The sequence below is a fragment of the Hippoglossus hippoglossus genome, chromosome 23 (genome assembly GCF_009819705.1).
Source record: "Hippoglossus hippoglossus isolate fHipHip1 chromosome 23, fHipHip1.pri, whole genome shotgun sequence".
Taxonomy (NCBI): domain Eukaryota; kingdom Metazoa; phylum Chordata; class Actinopteri; order Pleuronectiformes; family Pleuronectidae; genus Hippoglossus; species Hippoglossus hippoglossus.
In genome coordinates, this window is record NC_047173.1 from 15,651,768 (window position 1) to 15,674,645 (window position 22,878).

Genomic DNA, 22,878 nt, shown 5'->3' on the forward strand with positions numbered 1-22,878 from the left:
CAGCAGACGGTCGAGTGGGAAGCAGAACTGGAATTAAAAAGCTTGTGTATTTCACTGCTCTCTGACGGACACCAACAATGCTGTCAACAAAAGGCCGCGGCCAGGGTTCAGCCGAGGAACCAATCGGAGCGACTCAAAGTGCGTCAGCAGCTCGTCCAGCATCACTTCGTGTGTGTGAGCAATTTCTTCACCCAAAGCCAATTAGTCAGAACTGAGGATACGAGCACATTTTTACCTCATCAGCTTTTCATCGGCCTCCACGTGGTCCGTGCAGGGGGTCCCGCACTTTGTCAGGCCATGGACCCCCGATGTTAATATGACCAGTGGGGCGAAGTACTCGGATACTTACTGATACTTACTCAACTACTTCTTTTCACTTCGTGCTGCTTTATATTTCTGCTAAATGAGATGAAATCTATTGTTTTTGGCTCCACTAGCTGTGTTAAACAGGGAGTAACACAGTCATGAGTACATACAGATACATAACCAGCGCATAAAGTATTAGAGTAAACTATTTTACATACATCCATCAGTCATGTACAACTTAAACAACTTCAAAATTCACAAATTAAAACTTTATAATACATCCATTATATTTAGATCTACATAACGGTTTAAGTGGTTGCTGTGCGACTTGTTACTTTCTGAGTAGCTACTTTCCGACTCTCTGCTTTCCGACTAGCTACTTTCCAACTAGCTACTTTCCGACTTGTTACTTTCCGACTCATTACTTTCCACCTCGTTACTTTCAGACTAGCTACTTTCCGACTAGCTACTTTCCGACTCGCTACTTTACGACTCTCTGCTTTCCGACTAGCTACTTTACGACTCGCTACTTTACGACTCTCTGCTTTCCGACTAGCTACTTTCCAACTCGTTACTTTCCACCTCGTTACTTTCAGACTAGCTACTTTTCCGACTCGTTACTTTCCCACTCGCTGCTTTCCAACAGCGAGTCGGTTTCTGGCATCTTGGTTTTCTTATCTAATTTGCCCTTTTTTCAGCGGCTTTACCTGCTTTTTAAAAACCTTCTAGTTTTGGTATAAAACAGGTGAAACCTTGAAGCTGCTACTTTAAGTTATAAAAAAGTTGCCTGGTGTCGCTTTAAGTGCAACACCTGTTGAAACAGAGCAGTTTTGTTCTGCTGCTGTTGATGTAAAGTAAAACCTCTCATTAGTCTCATTTAATCCCCAGGACCCTCATATGGTTGGACCCAACCCCCCCCCATCATCCATCCATGCAGCAAACTGGAATGTTCCTTTAAGTCGGCGGAGGGGCGGAGCCGCGCTTCGCCTCTGTCACTACCACAAGCTCCGCTCACACTCAGATGTGCGGGCGGACCGGCGGGCTCTCACTGCGGGGAAATGAAACACGCTGCGGGTCCCGAAGCTGCAGACGAGCCGCACAGACCCGACCGTCGCTCCTGCTCCTGCCCGGATCTCCCTCTCCCTCCGCGGGACACCAGCACCCACCGCCCGGCGTCATGCGGCTCCTATCGCCGCACCGGATCACAGCTGAGTGAAAGAGAAAGTCCACACCGGATTTGAACCTGCGCATTTTTTATTTTTTACAGCATCGTGGATGAATCTTTAATTTTGAAAAAGTCTGTTTCCTCTTCTCTCATATTTTTGGATTATTCTCCCACTGAGGAGACATGTTGGTTTTACTGGTGATCACTGTGGCCTTGTTCTCAGGTTCAGGTCAGTGAGAGTTTCTTTTTTTATATTTTTAATATTATGATAGTTTATTGTTTCTGCTGCTCGGGGACAAGTGCATCATCTCAGGAGCCGCTTTGCTTTTCAGCCGATTTAACCTCTCGAGTGTTTAATATGTTTCTGACACGTGTTTTTAAAAGTTTAGAGTTTATTCTAAGATGATTAATTGAAATATTTAAACACGATAAAACAGTTTTCATATTAATCCACTGGAAGAAGAGAACAATGCAGAATAAGTGGGAAAGTCATTGTTGCTAAATTTCAATAATTTTCAATGGATGTTTTGGTTTAGAAAAAAGAAAAGTTCAGATTTATTTTCACTGTGTTGATGAGTAAACATGAATTATTATTGTGTTTTTAAAGTTCCAGTCTTCCCCTCCTGGCCCCCTCACCTATAGACAGTTATGCAATTGAGCAGCAACACCAGTCTAGTAAATAAAAAAAAATCATCTTCCTTTTTAAGATGAATCCAGCCTCTCAGATTTAATATAAGTCGACCTGTGAGGTCCCTGACATGAAAAACAAAGCGGGCTGCAGGTTGGAGATAATGAATCCACTTAGGGAGATGACACTTCGGCCCCTCAGGGAGGTTGCGAAGCGTCTGGAAGGCGTCTGACTGCTGCTCATCCTCCCTGAGCTGCCAAACTCTCTCTGTGTCAGAGTCCACGCTGCACGGCTGCAGTCGGCAGCGGGGCAGGTGCACAATGCCTCCTTTATCCCCTTTTTGCATAACGTTTCCGATTGGAGGTGAATCACTTGACTTGTGCACACACTCCCTGAGTCACTCTTCTCCTCCGCTCGTCTCCGCTCACTGTCACACACTCACACACTCACACACTCCACGTTACCATAACTTCAGGTGTGTGTTCACGGACATTGTGTGAGGAAATGGGCAAAACCCTCCAAACCCAAAGATTAAATTCCTGAGGTCAAAGTAGGTCACTGATTGCTGCCCAACAAGATGTTTTTATTGGTTAATATGGTCAATCATTGCACAAAGTTCACAGAATTATCAGCTGAGAGGATAAACTTTGTACCTGATCTTCTTCTATTGTCATTTTTTGATTTGGAATAACCTTTAAAATGGGCTTTCAGGCAGTTTGGAGGCCTCTTCACCCAATTCACTCACTTATCTCTACTGGTTTCTCGTCTTTTCTGTAAGTTTATTCTTCAGTCTTTCTCTGAAACATCTTCTTTCACTTCCCTTTTCTCTCCACTGGAGAAACTGAAACTAATGACAGTGGAATCTGTTTATTACTCAGAGCATCAGGGAATTTCAGATATCTCAAATCCTGGGCAAACAAAATCTATCCGCATGGTTAATAACCACTCTAGCTCAGTTCTTTGGATGGACTGACCCTTTAAGCTGAAGTATAATGAGTGCCACACCTTGTGGTTCCCACCTGACACCCACGCTTTCACTCTCCTTTCTGCTGTTATGTCACCTCAGCCCATATTTGCCAAGCAGATGTGTAAATATCTGTATTTTTCTTTTCTCCGTCCATCCAGGTCTGTCGGTGGAGATGTTTCGTGCAGGTGTGGCCCCTCGGTGCGAGAGCCGGGCCTGCAACCCCCGCATGGGCAACCTGGCCCTAGGTCGCCGGGTCCTGACGCAGACCGTCTGCGGCAACAACGGCACCGAGCTCTACTGCTCCTACGCCGACCCCAACGCCAACCTGGCCTGCAGCGCCGGCAAATGTGCCAAGTGCAACGCCGGCCTGCCGCTCCTGTCCCACTTGGCCGGGGGCATGTCCGACTCCTCCTTCCGTCACCCAAACACCTGGTGGCAGTCGGCTGAGGGGGTGGAGTCTGAGACGGTGCAGCTGGACCTGGAGGCCGAGTTCTACTTCACGCATCTCATTGTCGTGTTTCGCTCGCCGAGGCCCGCCGCCATGACCCTGGAGCGGTCGCAGGACTTTGGGCGAACGTGGAGGATGCTGCAGTACTACGCCCGCAACTGCAGCGACGCCTTCGGGCTGGAGGAGGGAAAGGCGGGAGCGGGTCGGGACAGAGCGACCTGCACATCCAAATACTCGGGGGCTTATCCCTGCAACCGTGGAGAGGTGAGGAGGAGACGCTGGGTCTTTAGAATCTGTGTGTGAGTCTGTGTGTGTAACGCGTTCTATCTTTTTATCGTCCAGTGACAAAAGCCATTCAGTGAATAAGAATACTCTATATAGTAGCTTTTGTTGGTGGAGTCCATCTTTCCCACACAGAGGATTCCCAGGATGTGATTCATGCAGTAACAGGACATTGTGCATCAGACAAAGGCAGGAACAGTGTGAAAGACATCATTCTGTCAGGTGTCAGGTGGCGCTGTTGATTTTCTGTGTGAAAACAACACAATGCAATGAATCTCATGTTTGTTTTGCTGCTCTGTAAGGAAAATCAGATCAGTTGTTCCACGTGAGGTGCAGTCGATACACAGGGTAGGACTTCTAAGTGTTTTTATCCCTTTATTAGAGACACTAGGGAGATGACAGAAAGAAATCTGGATCCACCCCCTGATCCGGTTCCACACCAGAATTTAATGGGTTCTTCCTTGGCCCATAGAGCATCCTTAGACCAAGTTTCGTGGTAATACATCCAGTAGTTGTTGCGTAATCTTGGTCACAAACACACAAAACAAACACTGATGAAAACATAAACATTTTGGCAGAGGTAAAAAAACATAGAAAACTCAGAAAGAGCCAGAAAGACTAAATAACAGTAAAATAAAAGAACATATTAAGAACAATGAGCAGAAGAGAGAACACTGGTTCCTCTGACGCTGTTTGAAATCAGCGGTGAACATCTCGACTCTTTCCCTGGTTCTTCTGGGTGATCGGATCTGTATCAAGTCTCGTTTGAACTCTCACTTGTTTCTCACTCAGAAAGCAGGTTAAACACACGTGTAACAGGAGGTCGTGACCAAACACGCCATCGTGTGCGACAGGTAAACCACGGGAGGACAGACGAGAGGCTCGAGCTCCCCCGACTTCTAAAGGGCTCCCTCTCCCTCATTACCTCTTCCTCTGGAAAGAATTTGGTTCTCTCTGCTGTAAGTCACGCAACATGCAAGAGTCATACGGAGCACTTAGCACACAGCAGAGTAAAAGCAGCGAGCAGCCAGGTGGGGCGAAGCTGTGTGTGTGTGCATGTGCATGAGTGAGTGTTTAATAGGCGTACTTTGACTGTAGCACGAGAGGGCTTCCTGAAGTCCACTGATGTTTAATGGAAGCCGTGTGTGTCGGGAGCTGCTCTGCAGATGTGTGCAGAGGAACATGCCAAGTGTGGTGCTGCTCCGGGCTCCCTGCAGCGCTCTCGCATGCAACGTGTGTCTACGCCGCTCGGTCGACGGGCCCTCGCTTCCACGCCGCCGCTCCGACAGCTGTTACCGACTTGTTCTGCTGTAAGATCGTAAATCTTCCTCTGCACACTCCTGCCGTGTTTTGGAGTCCTGCTAGAGTCTTGGTATGCAGGTGTTGCAGGTGGTATGTGGTTATCAATCAATCTGCCCGTTGTGATTTCCCAGAGTTCAAGATGACTTGTTCTGTCTGACCAAGATATTGACTTTACTGTTGTATACGACAAAGAAAGGAATCATATTGAAGAAGCTGAAACCTAGAACAGCACATTCCTCCTCCGAGGCCCAACAGTCCCCTTAAATTCAATCAAGCTGCACCAGATTACACAGATTACACACACTCGTCTAAATACGTCTGATTTCTTTCATCAAGATACATGAATTACTTCCTGTAAAACTGGTGAAAACGTCAAAAAGCACCTGAAATATCCCCAAAAATGTTCATTTAATTTAAGTTCTTCCCTGACACGCACCACATCCCTTCACCAAGCTTCTCTGTGATCCGTCCATCCTGCGAACTAACAGACAAACCAGATGTGGTGATAATTGATGAATCAACAAACCTTTGCAGCTCTAACCCTTTTGTGCACGACGGTGTGAAAATAGCGACATATTTTCCTCTTCTCCGCCTCTGCTTCGCTTTAGCTTCTGTGCTGGGAGCGTGACCTCCGTCCTCTAACCCCTCAGCTGATGACCCGGGGGTTAAAAGAGGTCAAGTAGCTCTGACAGCCCAGCTGCTGCTGCTGCTGCTGCTGCTCAGCTGTTCACACTCTTGTGTGTTTGTGTGTGTTTGTTGTGATTGCACGTCACGTAGAATGACAGTGACAACACCTTATACTGCCCAGTGTGAGTTGTAGGGGCCTCACTTTCTCTCTGTTTATGTCTATGAGCATGGATGTGCACCTGCTTTAGTTCAGACCACTTTCATTCTATCCAGGGATTAAAGGTTTAAAGTTTATTCATTATTAATCATCATCTTAATCAAAGGAGGATATGACCATGGACCTTTCAGTTTGTTATAGAAAGTTATCAACACATTCATGGATAATCTGCATTAAAATCTCAAGCTTTTTCCAAATAAATATAGAACATTTATTATATTGTTAAATAAAAGTCGTATTATCTGACTTTTAACTTGATTTTAAGTGAGTGTGGGAACCTGTGAGCGATTCCAGTCAGCAGGTACTCTCAGCTTTCTGCCTCTCGTGTTTCTACTGCAAACATTAGAGCGTGTCATCTCCTGAGCTGAGGGCTTTTCATGTTCACCTGTGTGCGTGTGCGTGCGTGTGTGTGTGTGTGCGTGACTTCGTGTCTTATTTATGAGGTCAGCTGGACTGGAAGAATGTGAGTGTTTGTTGCAGAGACTGACCTCCTTAGGGAAGAGAGTGAGGCAGAACTGCCAACACACACACACACAGACACACACACACATTTTCTTTCTCTTTTCCACAGTTCCTTGAGCGCGCACACAGACACACACACACACACACACACACACACACACACACACACTCCTTCATGCCCTTTCAGATAAACACATACAGTCGGCTCTCCGTCTGTTGGCCGGGAAGGAAGTGCCGTTGCCCTGATGGATGTTGGTACTGTTGGCTAGACACCCATCCCCCCTCTCTGTTTCCCTCTCTGTCTTTCTCCTTCCATCAATGCCCATTGTGTCTGTTTACCAGATTACAGTCCACAGTGCTTTGATGGAATTAGGCCTGTGAAAGCCAGACTTACTTTATTTTTCAGCCTGAAACAGGAAGAAAGATTACGAGAGGACACATGGCCTACAGTGAACCCACTGCCTCGGAGGTGGAAAACACAACTGCATTAGAAAGTGGCTCATTTGGCTGAAAAGGTGCTGACATGTATCCAGATGAATGATTTTCCTCTTATTTTTAACATCTTGAAACCACGTCACATTCACAGATTCTCTCACACATTCATACAGAACTTGTTATATGCTTAGCACCTCTCTGACAAACACACAATAACACTGATGGTAAATAATCTGGGGCTGTGTTCGATTCTATATCTGGCACAAGGACACTATAGCTGTATTCAGAAAGTCCAGAGTTCAGTGTCTGAAAGCAGCTTATGACATGTATTCGGAAGGAGCCGGGGATCAAACCTCCGAGCTCCTGAGCCATGCTAATGCACTGCTAAGTTTTCCAGCTACTGAGAGTCTGTGGAACGACAAGAAACCAGTACTACTGTGTACGATAAATGAGACAAGATGGTTTCTTAGTGATGAGTGTCCAAAAACTCCTCCAGGCATCTTGAAGGCTCGATGTTTTGAGTTTCAACGAATGTTCTTAACTTAAAATAAACTTAATTTGGCCCCTTAAACCCTTTAAAGAGTCTCAAATCTGTCCAGGACACATTAAACAGAAACATGTGGGTCATCTGCATATTTGCGAATACTAATATTCAGCCTCCACATTCAAAAGGAAACGTATGAGACGTGTCTGTGTAATAGAAGCTGCACGAAGGCCTCTTGTGGAATTTGTGGTGTGTAAATTTGTGTGTGTTTGCGTGCATGCCAGTGTGGTTGTGTGTGAGTGTTACTGTGGTGTCGCCGGGCTGTCGCAGGTCTTTTGTCCGCCCCTGAGTTATGTGAAGCTCGGCCCTGCTCTCCGTGCTCTCCCGTGGACCGGAGCCCCTCGTCCTATTTGTCGTGTTCTCTTAATTGAGGACCACAATACCGTGACCCCGTGACCTTTTCCAACAACAGGGAAATTAATAGAGCTCCTCCCATTGCGTCCATCCAGCCAATCAGGGAGCTGCATTGGGGGCTTTGCTTGCATCGCAACATACGCTACAACTCAAGAAAACACACACACACACACACACACACACACACACACACACACACACACAATTACACACAACCCATCCAATGATATCAGTGTCAGATCGCCAGTGACAATGAAAACACACACTTTTTTTTTGTAAAGAGACTCCGCAAACACACATTTCTCTCACAGCGAGAGCCGGGGCAGACACCAACTTCTTCACCGTGACAACAGCAGCGGTGGTGGTTGCTAGTGGCAGCAGTAGCCATGGCGAAGGCAGCCCACAAAGGGATCTTCAATTTGAAGGATGTCCAGGGACCAGACAGGGTAAAGAGAGAGAGGGAGGAGAGAGAGAGCGAGGAGAGAGAGAGAGAGAGGGGGGGGGGGGGGGTGTATAAAGGTTGGCGTGCAATGATTTAAGGACACCCGGTGCCCTCATGGTCATGTGAGCATGTGAAGGTCAGAGTTTGCTGCACAAATGGCATAAGAACAAACCACCATCAACATGACAGATGTTGTGAAATGAGCAGCATCAATGAACCTGATTCTGTTTAGTCCCTTGAAATCACGACAATAGAGAAGTGTCTCTTCTGCTGCTCTGGGCTGTCAGGAGTCTTATTGTCCTTTTCCTTAATTCACAACAGAAAGTGAAACGAAGGAGGCCGAAAAGCCATGAACACACAAGTTCACACACATTGAGATGGTTAAAGCTTCTTCTTCTTCCCTTTAAATGGGATCGATTGGATATTTGGATCCTTCTTTACATGTGTACGTCTCTCTCTCTCTCTCCTTGTCCGACAGGTGATCTACCGAACTCTCCCGAAGTGGGAGTCCCTGGATCCGTTCGGACTGGAGGGTCAGCAGCAGCTGAGGGTGACCAACATCCGCGTTCGGCTGCTGAAGCGCCAGCCGTGTCCCTGCCAGGCCAAAGACGTCGCCGCCGCGCACAAGGCTGTTCCGACCCAACACTTCGCCATCTACGACCTGATAGTGAAGGGAAGCTGCTTCTGCAACGGCCACGCTGAGCAGTGCGTTCCTGCACCGGGATACCAGCCCATCAGAGACCGCACCAACCACGTGGTAAGAGAGGAGCAACGATTTGTTCTACCGTGCATTTGTTCACTATGAAAATCTTTTTACATCTAATTTAAAGTCTTTAAAAACCTCTTGAATACTAAGTATTGTTTCATCTACAAATGAGGACCATGAGATGTTGAAATCTGTGTAAGAAATGCATTAGTGGAGAGCATTATGACTAATAAATGTGCCGTGTGTAGTTTTCATAAACAACTTTTTATTACTCTTATTATCCAGTGCAATGACTCTTAACTCTAGATAAGATTAGTCCGAAATGTCAGGTGCATTACACAGTCAAGCCCTGGAAAGAATGAGTAAGTGAAAATGATATCAATCAATATTTACCACTGATTTAATTTCCAACGGACACACACACCCTCACACTGTTTCTCTAATGCACCACTCTGATGCCTCTTAGCATTCAGTTTCATGTGTGTTGATAATCCCTCGTGAAGTCTCCTGATGGGAGGGGTTTTTCTCTTGTTCTACAGAAATCGAGTTTATAGTTCTTGATACTCTCTCCGGCCTCGTTCACTTTGTGTTGGCAGTCGTCTCAATAACAGACTAAAGGGGGGGGGGGGATCACATTTCTTTCTCCTGCTCTGATAAACAGCTGCTTTCCCTGTTGATAACAAAACCCAAGAGATGGAGATATCGATTCACCCGAGGATTAATGACGGATTTGATGCTTGTTGATTAAAGCTGTGAACAGAGAGTGATTTTGCTCTACAAAGGGCTGATGCAGTTCCCTACATCTAAAATGATGTAGGTCTGTTCAGTCAACACTATATCTGTGGCCGTTCTTATTAAAGTTGCCGTTCGACAGCTTCCACTCACAAGATCCTTTCAGTTATTCAACAAATTATCTGGTGCATGAAACAATAAAAAAACAACTAAATCCAACATAACTCAGCCGAAGCCCGGATCCTGAGCCGCAGCTGCTTCGTGCTTCCCTCTGATATGAAACAGAGAAAACGTTCGGCGAGTCACGTGAGCGAGACGGAGACTCGTTGGTGTTTTCTTTGCCGATACCGGTGTTTTTGTAATGAAGCCGCTGATAGCCAGTGGATTGGACTCAGTCTTTGGATCTCTTAAATCTCACTCTTTTCACGCCAAGACATTCCAAGTGGCTCTACCGGGAGTTTTCATGAGGATTTCCTTCTTCTGAGGGTAGAAAATCCTCCGAAAGAGCATTTAAACCTCCGGACTGTGAGACTCCACTCTGCACGCCAGGATCACAGCAATAACAATAACTCCAAATCATTATAATGCCGATTTGTGGTGGAATATGAAACCAAGTGGCGGAAATTCACCTCTGTTTTTGCACCCGCGGCTCAAAACAGTGACTTCTTCTTAAACCGGCCCTCACAACAACATTACCTCAGGTCGTCGGAGCGCCGTTCTGCTGGGTGCCATGCATGCAGGAGCCTTCGGTAAACACACACAAGTTATATAAGTGGCTTTTTCCCGCCTATCAGCAGCTTGTTTTTGCATCTCTGTTTCGACCCAGAGCCTCAAAACCCAAACAAGCAGCGCAGCGCAAGACGGGAGATGAGGGCAGAGATAACGGATCACTCAGCGAAGGGAAGGGCGTGCGTGCGTGTGTGTTTAAGCATATTTTTGTAAATTTGTGTGACCTCCCAAAGATTAGTTCTTATACAAACTAAACATACACCGCAGGATTATTCAAGCAATCATCCCCCTCATATATGTACAGTACGTCTTGTTTGTTTGTTTTGCCGGTTGTGTGAGGTGTGTGTGCTTAAGCGTGCGATGTTTTGTCTACTCTGAGTGTGTGTGTGTGTGTGTGTGTGTGTGTGTGTGTGTGTGTGTGTGTGTGTGTGTGTGTGTGTGTGTGTGTGTGTGTGTGTGTGTGTGTGTGTGTGTGTGTGTGTGTGTGTGTGTGTGTGTGTGTGTGTGTGTGTGTGTGTGTGTGGTAATCAGCGGTGAAAGTCGCCCTGATACGTCGAGTCATTACTGCCCAGACACCGAGCAGGAATGAAGGGGTCGGCCTGTTTGTTGTTGTTGTTCTGTGCTGCTGGACCCCCACATGGGGTTTTGCGGTTCAGGGTGATTACACTGTCTGTTAGTTAGCCACAAAGCCAACACACACAAACACACACACACACATAATAACATCCAGGGCTATCTACTGGAGCATTTGCAGCAATTAGCTGAGCCATAATGCCTGTTTGTGTGTTTTCTTTCCCTCCTCGTCCATGGTTTTCATTTATTTCTTCCTCTTGACTCATTTGTCCGGCGCCTACTTTCATCCTCTCTCTTTCTAAAGAGGAACTCCACAGGTATTACACATAAAAGGTCACATTGCTATTCATGGTTTGCAGGGACTCAGGCTGAGGTGCAGGGGGCTGATGTGTTGTTTCGATGCTGGTAGGAGTGGTAACAATCACAGATAGGATTTTACAAGTCTGGAGAGAGATATCATTTAATCTTCCAGGACAACGGTTGCGAGGTAAACAGAAGAAACAAATGATCCCAGCAGGACCGATCCCTCTGATAATTAGTTTTTCCTCTGGATGGGACAGTCTACTGTCGCCATTCAAATGAGAGCGTCTGAACGCAGCCTTGTTGCCGCTCTGCACTGATCGTGTCAACAGATGCGGGACATGGACCAAATGAAAGAGTCAAAAAATACACTTCAAATAATTGGTCTCTGTCATTTTAGCTGTTTTTCAGGTAAGTTTGGTTTTGATTAGATATTTGATGCCGTCACAACACGGTGAATCCTCATGATCGACAGCTGAGACTGACTACGGCTAAGGCTCCAAATGTGCAAGATGGAAGGAAGAGGAAAATGAAACTTGCTGCGGACATTCAACCCCTCAAGACAAAAGTTTAAGTCACATTAGCCCCCTTCTACTTAACCCAATAAAACCATTTCAGAATCAACAAGGGTCCTCAGTAGAGAGCATACATCCGCCAAGAGTTTTTATTGTTCCCTTCTCACATTTCGGAGAAAGCGAAAAAACAAAAGATTTGGGTTCTTCCCTGATTCATAGCGCATCCTTTCACCAAGTTTCATGGAAATCCATTCAGTTGTTTTTGCCTAAACAAACCAACCAACCAACCAACCAACAAACAGGGCAGGGGTGAAATAAGGTAAATACACAGAACAGTCTTGTAGTTTAGCTATTCCCCCTATTTCAGCTTAAAAGCTATAAAACCGGTGACTATCAGCAGCCTCGTATCAGCGCTGTGTTCTCTGCACGGCCGACTTTACATAGTTGCGTGTGTGCAGCTCTCCCTGTGTACATGTGTTAATTGTCCCGTATCCCGTTATGGTAAACATGTGAAATGGGTTGAACCACCAGCTGTCTGGACGCCAGCCAGATGCTGCCGGCCTTTTCCCCTTCCTCCCTGTCCGCTGCCTTTTTTACATTTTTTTTAATTCCGTGCCCCTCCTTTGTCTGCGCTCTGGCCTCTTTCATGAATTACTTGGTGCTTTACAATATGTGTCATTAGGTCTGCTGCCGCCTATGTGCCAGGACCTCTCACTTATGCAACCCCCCCCCCCCTTATTAGTGGTGACTGTAATGGAGTGCGATGTGTGTGTAAAATCAGTCATGTGAGCTTGCGGCCATACCACACAACTGATCTGGGGTCAGTTCAGGTAGAGGACATGTTGAGATGTATGGATGTGTTTAATTCCACCGTGGGAAGCGAATGCAAGGATCGCTGTGTTTTTTGTGCGTCTGAGGCCGTTTTCCACGTGTCTAGCTTTGTAATCGTTGTATAATTGTGTGTCCTACATTACAGTTGCACCGTGTAACGCAAACAAATAAAGAGCTTCCTCAGATGCCTCTCCCGCCCCCCTCCTTCAATCATTATCCAGCATGCATGGCATTCCAACTCGCAGGAATGACAAGGAGATTGTTATTGTGCTCTCAGCGCCGCATACTTGCACTCTTCTCATACACACACACAAACACACACAAACACACACACAGGCTTTTCAGAGCAGAGGCCCGTTCTCGTTTCCAGGGATGAAGCCAAACAATCAATCTCACTAATTCACTAATTTCAAGCGAGGGAGGACGAGAAAGAGATGGAACGAGAGGAAATAAGGAAATCGGAGGACACCGAGAGGAAGAGGAGGGGAAAGAAAAGCAAAGATGGAAAAGGCAGGAGAGAGAGAAGAGATTGTGAGAATGAGGGAGGAATCTAGAGGAAGAGTCTTCACCCCCAGCAGGTGTCCTCATGAGGGATACTGTCCTCTCCATCACACTGACCTCTTTGTTCCTTCCATCCTTCTACCTTTGTCTATCATACTTCCTGTCGCTAATGAGCTCTCTCTCTCTCCCTCCTTCTCTTTCTTTCGCTCATTCTCTCTCTCCCTCTCTCCCAGGTCCATGGGAAGTGTGTGTGCAGACACAACACTGCAGGTGATCACTGCGAACTCTGCGCTCCGCTCTACAACGACCGACCCTGGCAGCCGGCTGACGGATTGACAGGGGCGCCGCACGAATGTCGGAGTGAGTCGAGCAAACACGCCCCACGCGTTGTCCACCACTGGAACGTAGAGAAATGTTGTGTAACATGCAGACATCATTACTCGTCCTGCTTTTATTCACCCTGTTCTAAGGGCTAAAGTTGCTGTAGCTGCACGTTTGGCCTTTTATGATCATGACAGGTCAGCAAAAGGTGGGGTAAGATGATAATATGGACAAGAAATCTATAAAAAAAAGTCAGGACTATGTGAACGGGTAATGTAACGCATAGTAAAAATGTACTGGAGTAGAAAGTACAGATATTTGCAGATATATAAAAGTGAAAAGTCCCAGAAAGTGAGTCTACTTAAGTACAGATACATGAAAAGTACATTAACAAAGTAATTGTACTTTGTTACATCCCTCCACTGGCTATAATCAGATTATATTCCCAACAGTTCCAGTGGAATCAAGTAGAAACCAAAATAAACCCAATAAAAATGTGTCAGAAAGCCTCAAAATGTCCATAAAAGATTCTGAGACCTCTCCTGCAGCATAATTCTGCTTAATGCCTCCTATTAACAATTCAACAATGATTCCCTCCCTCTCTCACTCCAGAGTGCAAGTGCAACGGACACGCTCAGAGCTGCCACTTCGATTGGTCGGCGTGGCGCGAGTCCGGCCAGCGCAGCGGCGGCGTGTGTGACTGTGTGCACAACACCGAGGGACGCCAGTGTCAGAAATGCACGGCCGGTTTCTACAGAGACCCCCAGCGACCGCAAGCCGCCCCCGACTCCTGCAAACGTGAGATTCACCATCGAAACACACTTTATATCTTAGAAACCAGTTGATCATTACAGTGAATAACGTGGAAGGCAGAGAATCAACCTCTTATTTGAATCATTTGCTGAAAGTTTACGTTTATTTCTCCTTGGCGGAGGTAAAAACAGTCTTCATCATTGCTCCTCAAGGCCCAAAGAGATGAGATGACTTCAGGAATTTCTCTGGTAAACAGCAGATGCCGAGTCATGCCCATATACTTTGTCACCCTGAAAACCACGACATGCAGAACACACTGTAAAACGTAGAGTATCATAAATCACCCCCCCCGGTGCTGAACAAAATGTTACCGGTGTGAATCATAATATTAACCTCACACACGCCACACTGGCACGGCGCTCTCAGAGGAATGTCGAGGACGGAGATCGCAAGCTGGGACGTGCTGGATAACGCTGATTCCCGATGGGCACCTGGCTCTTTGTGTGTGTGTGTGTCTGTGTCTGTGTGTGTGTGAGAGACAGCACGCTCCATCCAAGGTTTACACCATAGTTAATCATCAGATGGTGGCATTCCTTCGTCTTGACTCAAAACTTCGACACAAAACCCCGGCTTGTCCATCTTGGCTTGTTTTGCCATTTTTCATACGTGACTCAGAGCTCGCGGAGCTGCAGGGTAATCATTGGTCGTGGCGGTAGGCGTGTGAGAGTCCTCTCTCTCCGTGTGTGTGTGTGTGTGTGTGTGTGTGTGTGTGTGTGTGTGTGTGTGTGTGTGTGTGTGTGTGTGTGTGTGTGTGTGTGTGTGTGTGTGTGTGTGTGTGTGTGTGTGTGTGTGTGTGTGTGTGTGTGTGTGTGTGTGTGTCGGGCGGCTTGCTGCCCTCCGGTGACGAGGCGAGTCTAAAGTAAACACCAGATAATCATCCATAAACACAACAGTGGCTACATTCTCCCTCTGATTATCTTTCAGATTTGACCCAGTGAGCTCAGTCCCTGCAGGTACGCCGGCCTCACACATGATTACTGAAGTATGCGTGTGTGTGTGTGCGTGTACGAATTCTAACATCTCATTGAATTCAAACCCGTCAAATCGCAGCAGACCATTCAATACACCCTCAGGGGGGAGACAACGTTGGCTCTCGGCCCAACGCCGTCACTCAGGGCCGGGGTGTTGTCGTGTCTTTTGTTTTCCTTTCTCACATCCAGAGAATCCGTTACAGCAGCAACATGATCGGACAGTGATGAATGTACATGTCTGGAGAGTGATACAGCACATTTCATTTCAGAGTCAACATCTGTTCTGGATGCGACTGAGCTCCGTGTCCTTAGAAAAACAGGTCTTGGCTTCCTGGGGCGTCTGAGACCTGTTTTTTTTGTTTGTAACAAAAAGCAAAGTGGAATCCGGTGATTTCCATCATCGCACAATATGTTTCTTCACCTTCTGTTCTTGCAAAAATCTCCCCGGACATAAGATGGATTGCTGGGGAAGTTTTCTCTCGTTGTTTCTCTGTCTCAAGACGATGAATCCTAACGACTTTTACTGATGCTCGACTTTTCCTCCGGAAGGTTTTCCACTTGTGACACATCTCGACAATCGCCCGTGCACACGTTCATGTTGACTTCATTAATCCAACGTCCTCAAGAGACGTCAAACATAAATCACTACGTCGTCTGTTTGTTTGTTGGTTTGTTTGTTAGTTTGCAGGATTAACAAGAGAAAGATGGAGTCATTAGATTTTAGTGCGGATCTAGAAATTCCTTTTTTACTTTCTTCAACACTGAGAGACTTAATTTCTCCTTTTCTTTCATGGATCTTGGTGAAACATAAATCTCGGGGGTTTTAAATGTGGTTTCATAAGGGGACCGTTGGGCCTTGGCAGAGGTTTTGACATTCAGCTCAGAATCCAATTCAGGATCTTTCAGATGATAAGATGTGTTTGATTTATTTTCCCAAAGCACATTCCACTGTTCTTCTTCAGCATCTTTCCCCTTCTCCATCAAAGTCTTAGAAAAGTGATCCACCACCTCTTTTCTTTCCTGGCAAGTCTCGTTAGGGTTTACGTTTCACCCGTTGCATATTTTTTTGGCATCTGTAAATTCACCTGTGGGGTAACTACAGAGGCTGTGAGGAAGGGGGGGGGGGGGTGGGAGTGATTGATGGGAGAAACGAAGGAGCGACGGCGTGCTCGGAGAAACCCCCCTCGAGACGAAAGGTACAGGTTGTGAAATCCCAGCGAAGCCGCGTGCTGACAATGGAGGAATTTCCCTCATGTCGCGAAGGAACATTTTCTTCATACCAGGCTCCGAGGGGCCCGGGGAAAGAAAACACTCCTGTCAAGCTCCACGCAAGCTCGTACACAGCGAATCACTTCAGCATGAGGGGAAAGTTACAGTATGTGTTCGTGGGGGGGGTGGGGTGGGGGGGGTTGTTCAGGCAGGTGTCCCGTCATGTCCCAGCACACGCTCTGAAGGTTTTCATTGTCAGGGGCTGCTGCAGCTGACAGCTTTCTTAAGACACACACACACACACACACACACACACATATTTACATACAGGAGGCCTTGTGTGGTGACCCCCTTCCCAACGCTCATAAATTCTCACGCAGATATGTAAACACACACGCTTATTAAAGCACGTCGCCGCACGTGTTTCAGCTTTTACATGGGAACCGGGGCTGTGCTGTAATCTCTGCTAATTATTAACGTGCAGGTTTGCGGCGGGCTGCTCGCTAAACAATACGATCGATAGAGCCTGACACACACACACAGACACACAAAGATCTGTCTGCACATTAAAGTGTCCCATATTTGTGTCCAGTGTTTGAACGTGTGTTTACTCATTATCTCTGCAGTGAATGTGAGACCTTTATGATTTTATTGACACTGTCCTCTTCGGCCTCATGATAACGTTTAGCTTATCTTTATTGTCGCCATAGATCCATACACGATAAGCGAGTCTGGTTTGGAACGCGAGAAAGATGATGAGGCATCAACTGTACCTTGCAAATATGTGTTTATGGTGCATCTGCGTGCACAGGAGCAGATAAACGTGGTAAACATGCAACATTTTATAAAGGAAACTACAGCACTGTATCTGTATCTACGCTCACATGAGTTATAACCGTATAACACAACCTTTATTTGCCTTATTGACCAATCTGTTGTTTTTATTTAGAAAATAATTATCCAGAGCATGTTTTGTATTTCTTAGTTCAACTAAAACCTTTAGATTTAAAGGCAGACGTCTCTTGTTGGATCATTTCCCTTATTTTACTATAATCTATAATCTAACAGGCGTCTGGGTGCTCAGTTAGTACTTACACTCATTTACTGCCAGTCAAGCTTCAAGCATCATTAAACAGGAGAGAAATGACTCCACACAACACCCCTTCTCTGTTTCCCCCCCCCCCACCCCCCCCATCTGACCCCGAGATAGGGACGGATTTATGGGGGAGGCAAGACACCTTGTCCTGCAACGCTCCGTGTCTCACAGCAGTGGAAAGACAGTAGTTTTCTCAGACTGTTACTGGAAACATGGGTGGGTGTTATGTACTCTGTGCGTGTTTGTGTGTGTGTGTGTAGTATATTGTTTTTGGAGGTTGTTTAAAGAACACACTATCAGCACACAATTAGAGGGGGGACATGCGGGAGGGAGAAAGCTGTGATAAGGAAGAGAGAGAGGCCTTTGTATTACGAGCTGCTGCAACAATGGAAGAGACGAATAGAGCTCAAATTTATCACCAGACCAGGTGATAAATGACATTTCACAGGTCAGCAGACGGTCGGCCCGGGAAGCCCTTTGGACCCCGTGCTCCACTTCCGAGATTTGGTTCTTTCTACTTTAAAAAAAAGAAACATTTGGATATTGTTACCACGGCCGAGGAGGAGGTTGTGTTTCCATCCTTTATTCAGCAAAAAGTACTAAACTTGGTCAGGGAAGAATCCATTGAGATCCAAGTGTCTAAATTAATATTTGTTCATCTCTTTTATCTTTCCCAGCATGCAACTGTCACCCCATGGGCTCCCTGGCCTTCCACCTGGCGGACGGCTCCCCCTGCGACCCCTCCAGCGGCGACTGCATCTGCAAACCCGGAGTGGGTGGCGCCCACTGCGACAGGTGCATGGTGGGATACTGGGGTTTCCATGACTACGGCTGCCGTCCGTGCGACTGTGCAGGAGACTGTGATCCTTTCACTGGAGACTGTATGTTCGGGTGAGTAAACAACTTTCTCTGCACTTGTTTAAAACTGTTTTGAAACCCGTATTAATCCTCTGTGGACCATGAATATCCACAGTAAGATTCTTAGAAGATCCAAATCAAAGTTACTTGATGGAGCTCAGGGGAACTTCAGACCTGGAGGTGGTGCCAAGATCATCAGGAATCCTCCTCTGGGGAAAATGAATATTCAAACTAAATGTCATGGCCTGTAGTTATTATATAAAATGTTCTACTCTGGGAGAACTTGTTATACTGAATCTTTGTACAGATTTACATTCCTACGTTCTCATGTGTGCGATGATGTCGTATTGTGTTTGTGCAGCTCGGATCTGGAACTATACAACTTAGAGGTAAACTCCAGTGAGCCGGTCAGGATCTTCAGGACCGACGAACTCTTCTCTGCGCTCCACTACTCAGGTGAGATAGAGGGAGAGTGTGTGTGTGTGTGTGTGTGTGTTTTAGTCATCTTCCTCCACAGTCCAGTGACCAAGCATTAATGGTTAAGTAATGAAAGTCTTGATAGGGCCGTAGAAGGACATGGAACAAAGGTGTGTGTGTCCGTGTGTGTCCGTGTGTGCGTGTGTGCGTGTGTGTGTGTATGGAGAGTTTCCAAGTGTCCCTTCTCTCAGACCCCCCACCACCATGTAACTGCACCTTTCATAGGCACATTCCTCGCTGGACACACACGCTGTTCTTGCATTCTTAGGACGCCACGTACATTATCTGAGACCGCACGCACACACACACACGCACACACACAGACACACAACATCAGTTTCGTTACAAATATTAAATCTGCGTCTGTCCCCCTGCAGAGAAGTGTGAGTGCAAAGAGCAAGCCCTGACCAACAGTAAACTCTTCTGCACCATGAACTACGCATACGGTAAGAACGCACTCGACTGCATTTCACTACAAAATCCAACACAACAATAAATTCTGTTGTATTACAATCTCAGCCTGAGAGAAAATGCACCTATTGTCACCTCATCTTTCTTTATAAGTCACGTCGCACATCCTAACGTCTCTCCTCCCGACTCGTAGTGCTGAAGGTGAAAGTGCTGTCGGCCCACGATAAGGGCTCCCACGCCGAGGTGGAGGTCAAAGTTCAGAAGGTGCTGAGTCAGAACACCAAGGTGAAGATACAGCGAGGTCGCGTCACCCTTTACCCCGAGTCCTGGACCGCACGGGGCTGCACTTGCCCCATCCTCAACCCAGGTCAGACACACAATCACACGCTACAATGATAAAATAAAGCCGTGGTAATGGCGTATATGTCGCTTTGGTTCGTCCTTGACCTCTGACCTCTTGTACCAGGGGTGGAGTACTTAGTGGCGGGACACTCGGACCGGAAGCAGGGCCGCCTCCTGGTCAACATGAAGAGCTTCGTCAAGCTGTGGAAGGCCAGCCTGGGCCGCAAAGTCCTCACGCTGCTCAACAAAGACTGCAACTGGTAGACGGACAGTTGACCCGCCGCAGGACTGACGGACACATGGACTGACGTGTTTCCTTGTCCTCCACATGTGGAATTATGAATGGCGTTGGATTTTCATTGGGGGGGCGGGTGGGACTGGGCAGACATTTGAAACCCCTCCATTCTCTGCTGTTGTCCAGTAGTGGACTGCACAAGCTTAAAGCACACAGGATGAACTTTTGTTAAGACATTTGAGCAAACTGTCCCTCCTGCGTCCTTATGTTGTATTCAAGCAGACGTTTCTTTTGCTTTTGCTGCTGAAGCTTCAGAAATAGAGGAATTCTGTCACTCAACCCCCACCGGGATCCACTGATACACATTAAAACACACATTATGAAAACTGAACGTCCTCCTCTCTGCTGCACTTTAGCCTAAGACGGACTGAGGGGACATGGACACACGGAGAGAGGAAGATTAAACACCCAAGACTATGACTGTGGATGGAGGACGCCCGCTCCCTCTGTGCTCCTTTACACATTGGACACACACCCACAGAGGCAGCAGTGCGTGCGTGCATGTGTATGTGTATGTGTATGTGTGTGTGTGTGTGTGTGTTTGCTGCAGACACGATGTGCAAAGCACCCCCGAGTGACACTGAACAAGCCATACAAGCCACTACAGGTGGTTAAATCTTAGCCAGTCCAGGTGTGCCTGTGTTGAAATCAGAGTGAATGGGTTTCACCCCAAACGTGAATGTATTTGCCTGACAGTTTTTGTTTTTTGCAAATGTGTGTGTGCGTGCATGTGAGAGAGCGAGAGAGCGAGCGAGAGAGATGGAGAGCGAGAGCGGTCGAATGCAGCGGTGTATGAGCACAGTCCAGATTCAGTCCAGCTCTTTTCTGTCGCCGTTCCAATGTTAATGATACATAACGTACCGTGTGTTGATTCATCTCATATTACACTCCACTGCTGAATTCTTGTTATTCCTTCCTTTGTGCTCTTGTACAGTATTATTTGTATATATCTATATAAATATTATTGTTCATCCTTCTCTTCCCCGTTTTTTTGAATTTTTGTCCTCGTGTGGTTATATTAAAGGACAATTCCGGGTTTATTACAACTTGAGTCTTGTTTTTTAAACCTTTGGTCAATAAGGAAGATAATGCAGATGTTTTTTTTAAACGTGCACAGAAGCAGCGTGATCACGAGGAGAAGAGCGGAAGTGTAAGCGCACAGTTTGAGCACAAGCAGCGCAAAACCAAGCACAAGCAGGGGCAACGATTCCTGCTCGCAAACTGAAAGACTATGCTCTTGAATAAAGATAAGAAAAACCCTATAAATAACCCCTGACAGATGGAAAAATTGAATGGTCAATTTTGTACAGAAGTGGAAACACCTCATAAGAAGGGTGTCCAGAACGTAGGGGTCCAGAACATTTCCCAAAGTTCCACATATTGTTTATGGACGCCCTAATACATGCCAGGCAATAAGTATTTACACAGATTTGAGTAGTTATAATAGTAAATAATTCAAATGTATATTGGACTCTGTTACACGTATGCTGTATAGATGGCCTCGTTACACTTTGAACTTTCCCCAGACACTCACATGAACACCGGCTCAGCAGCAGATGATATTAACCGTCCAGGCCTTGAAATACTTCACATAAATGGGGCAAAAATATCCTTATCGCCCTCCTTCCTCACACACACACACTCTCTCACACTCTCTCACACACACACACACACACACACACACACACACACACACACACACACACACACACACACACACACACACACACACACACACACAGTTCCTCGCTGTGTGTCCCTTCAGATTAAGACATCCATCACTCTCGCTCCCAAAACACTCTCCCCTACATTCACACAGTGCCACAGAATGTAGATCATAACAGAGAGGCCGGGGCGAGCACACACACTCTGTTTGGGTTTAGGCAGGGTGCGTGTTTTCCACCTCCTCCTCGCCCGCTCGCCGTGACGTGGTTGGCTGAGAGGTGTGGACACATTCCTGGCACATCGAGCGGGGCTCCGCAGCAGGCCGGGTCAAAGGTCGCTCACCTGTCTGCCGGCCCGGACTCGCCGAGGAGGAGCGGGCAGGAGTGGATGTTTTCTCACGGCCGAGGCCGGATAGCCTCTTGTGCCCACGTTTCCTCATCCGCGGCCCATTCACAGATTTGTGGCAGAGAGGTCACGGCTCCTCCTCATTTGTGTTCCCAGACAGCAGGGGAAGGGGTGAGCGAGTGCACACAGGGAGAGGAATGTGACTGGAAGGAATGCCTCAGTGCCAATGGGGCAAAGTAACTGAGTACTTTTACTCAATCACTGTACTTTACTAGAGTATCTCCATTGTTCCTACTTGATACATCACGCTTTTTACTGCACTACATTCATGTTTGACTCAGGCTGAGGTTCATGCAGATAAACACTTTTTATACACATTTTATATTTCATAAAGTACATTATAAGCCTATAAGACACAATCACAGCCCCGAATCAATCCACTGGTTCCCAACCACTTTGGCTGTTGTGTCTAGTTGGACCTCCTTGTCACATTTGTGATTCCTAAACCCAACTCTTATCCAAAGGAATAACAGGTTTCAACCAAATAAGGAAAATAAAATGTGAATTATCCACATTCCCATTGGTGCATTTAGATAAAACGTTAGCGGAACATATTTTCATGTTGAGTACCATTAAAGAAGAAGATGATTTAATCTAAGAGTCACATTTAAGTCACATGCTTCATGTCCTGTCACATACATTTTCTATTATTAAATAAGCTTCTCTATCTCCATGCATTCAAACAGTTTTAATCTTGAACATACTCTGCTGTTTACTTTTAGGCACAAATTGAAAATGTGCATTAAAAGAGGTGGAAGGGCCACAAATTAAATAGACCTTCTCCTGGATTAACAGAAGATATCTCCAGTGTTTTGTTGGTACTTTTCCTCGAGTACCCGAGTCCTTCCTCCACCACAGCTGAGCACAGGCCTCCAGGTTAGGTGGGGACGGAGGTGTTTGACACGGTGGGAACTGACCTTGAAGTGCAGTCGCAACAGGGCGCCACAAA

At 46.5% G+C, this 22,878-nt stretch overlaps 1 protein-coding gene across 1 annotated transcript; it reads left to right on the forward strand.

Moving 5' to 3' along the window:
- The first annotated feature begins 1,311 nt into the window (after positions 1–1,311).
- On the forward strand, positions 1,312–20,902 carry ntn4 (netrin 4). The gene is made up of 10 exons (XM_034577954.1): positions 1,312–1,700; positions 3,225–3,778; positions 8,658–8,936; positions 13,300–13,426; positions 14,000–14,185; positions 18,154–18,367; positions 18,696–18,790; positions 19,189–19,257; positions 19,416–19,589; positions 19,689–20,902. Exons 1-10 carry the CDS (start codon positions 1,655–1,657, stop codon positions 19,826–19,828), a joined length of 1,884 nt encoding a protein of 627 aa, XP_034433845.1. The 5' UTR covers positions 1,312–1,654; the 3' UTR covers positions 19,829–20,902.
- The last annotated feature ends 1,976 nt before the right edge of the window (positions 20,903–22,878 follow it).

Coding starts and splice junctions, on each gene's coding strand:
- ntn4 (XM_034577954.1), top strand. CDS start 1,655: ATGTTGGTTTTACTGGTGATCACTGTGGCCTTGTTCTCAGGTTCAG. Junction 8,937..13,299: donor GAGACCGCACCAACCACGTG/GTAAGAGAGGAG, acceptor CCTCTCTCCCAG/GTCCATGGGAAGTGTGTGTG. Junction 14,186..18,153: donor CGCCCCCGACTCCTGCAAAC/GTGAGATTCACC, acceptor TATCTTTCCCAG/CATGCAACTGTCACCCCATG.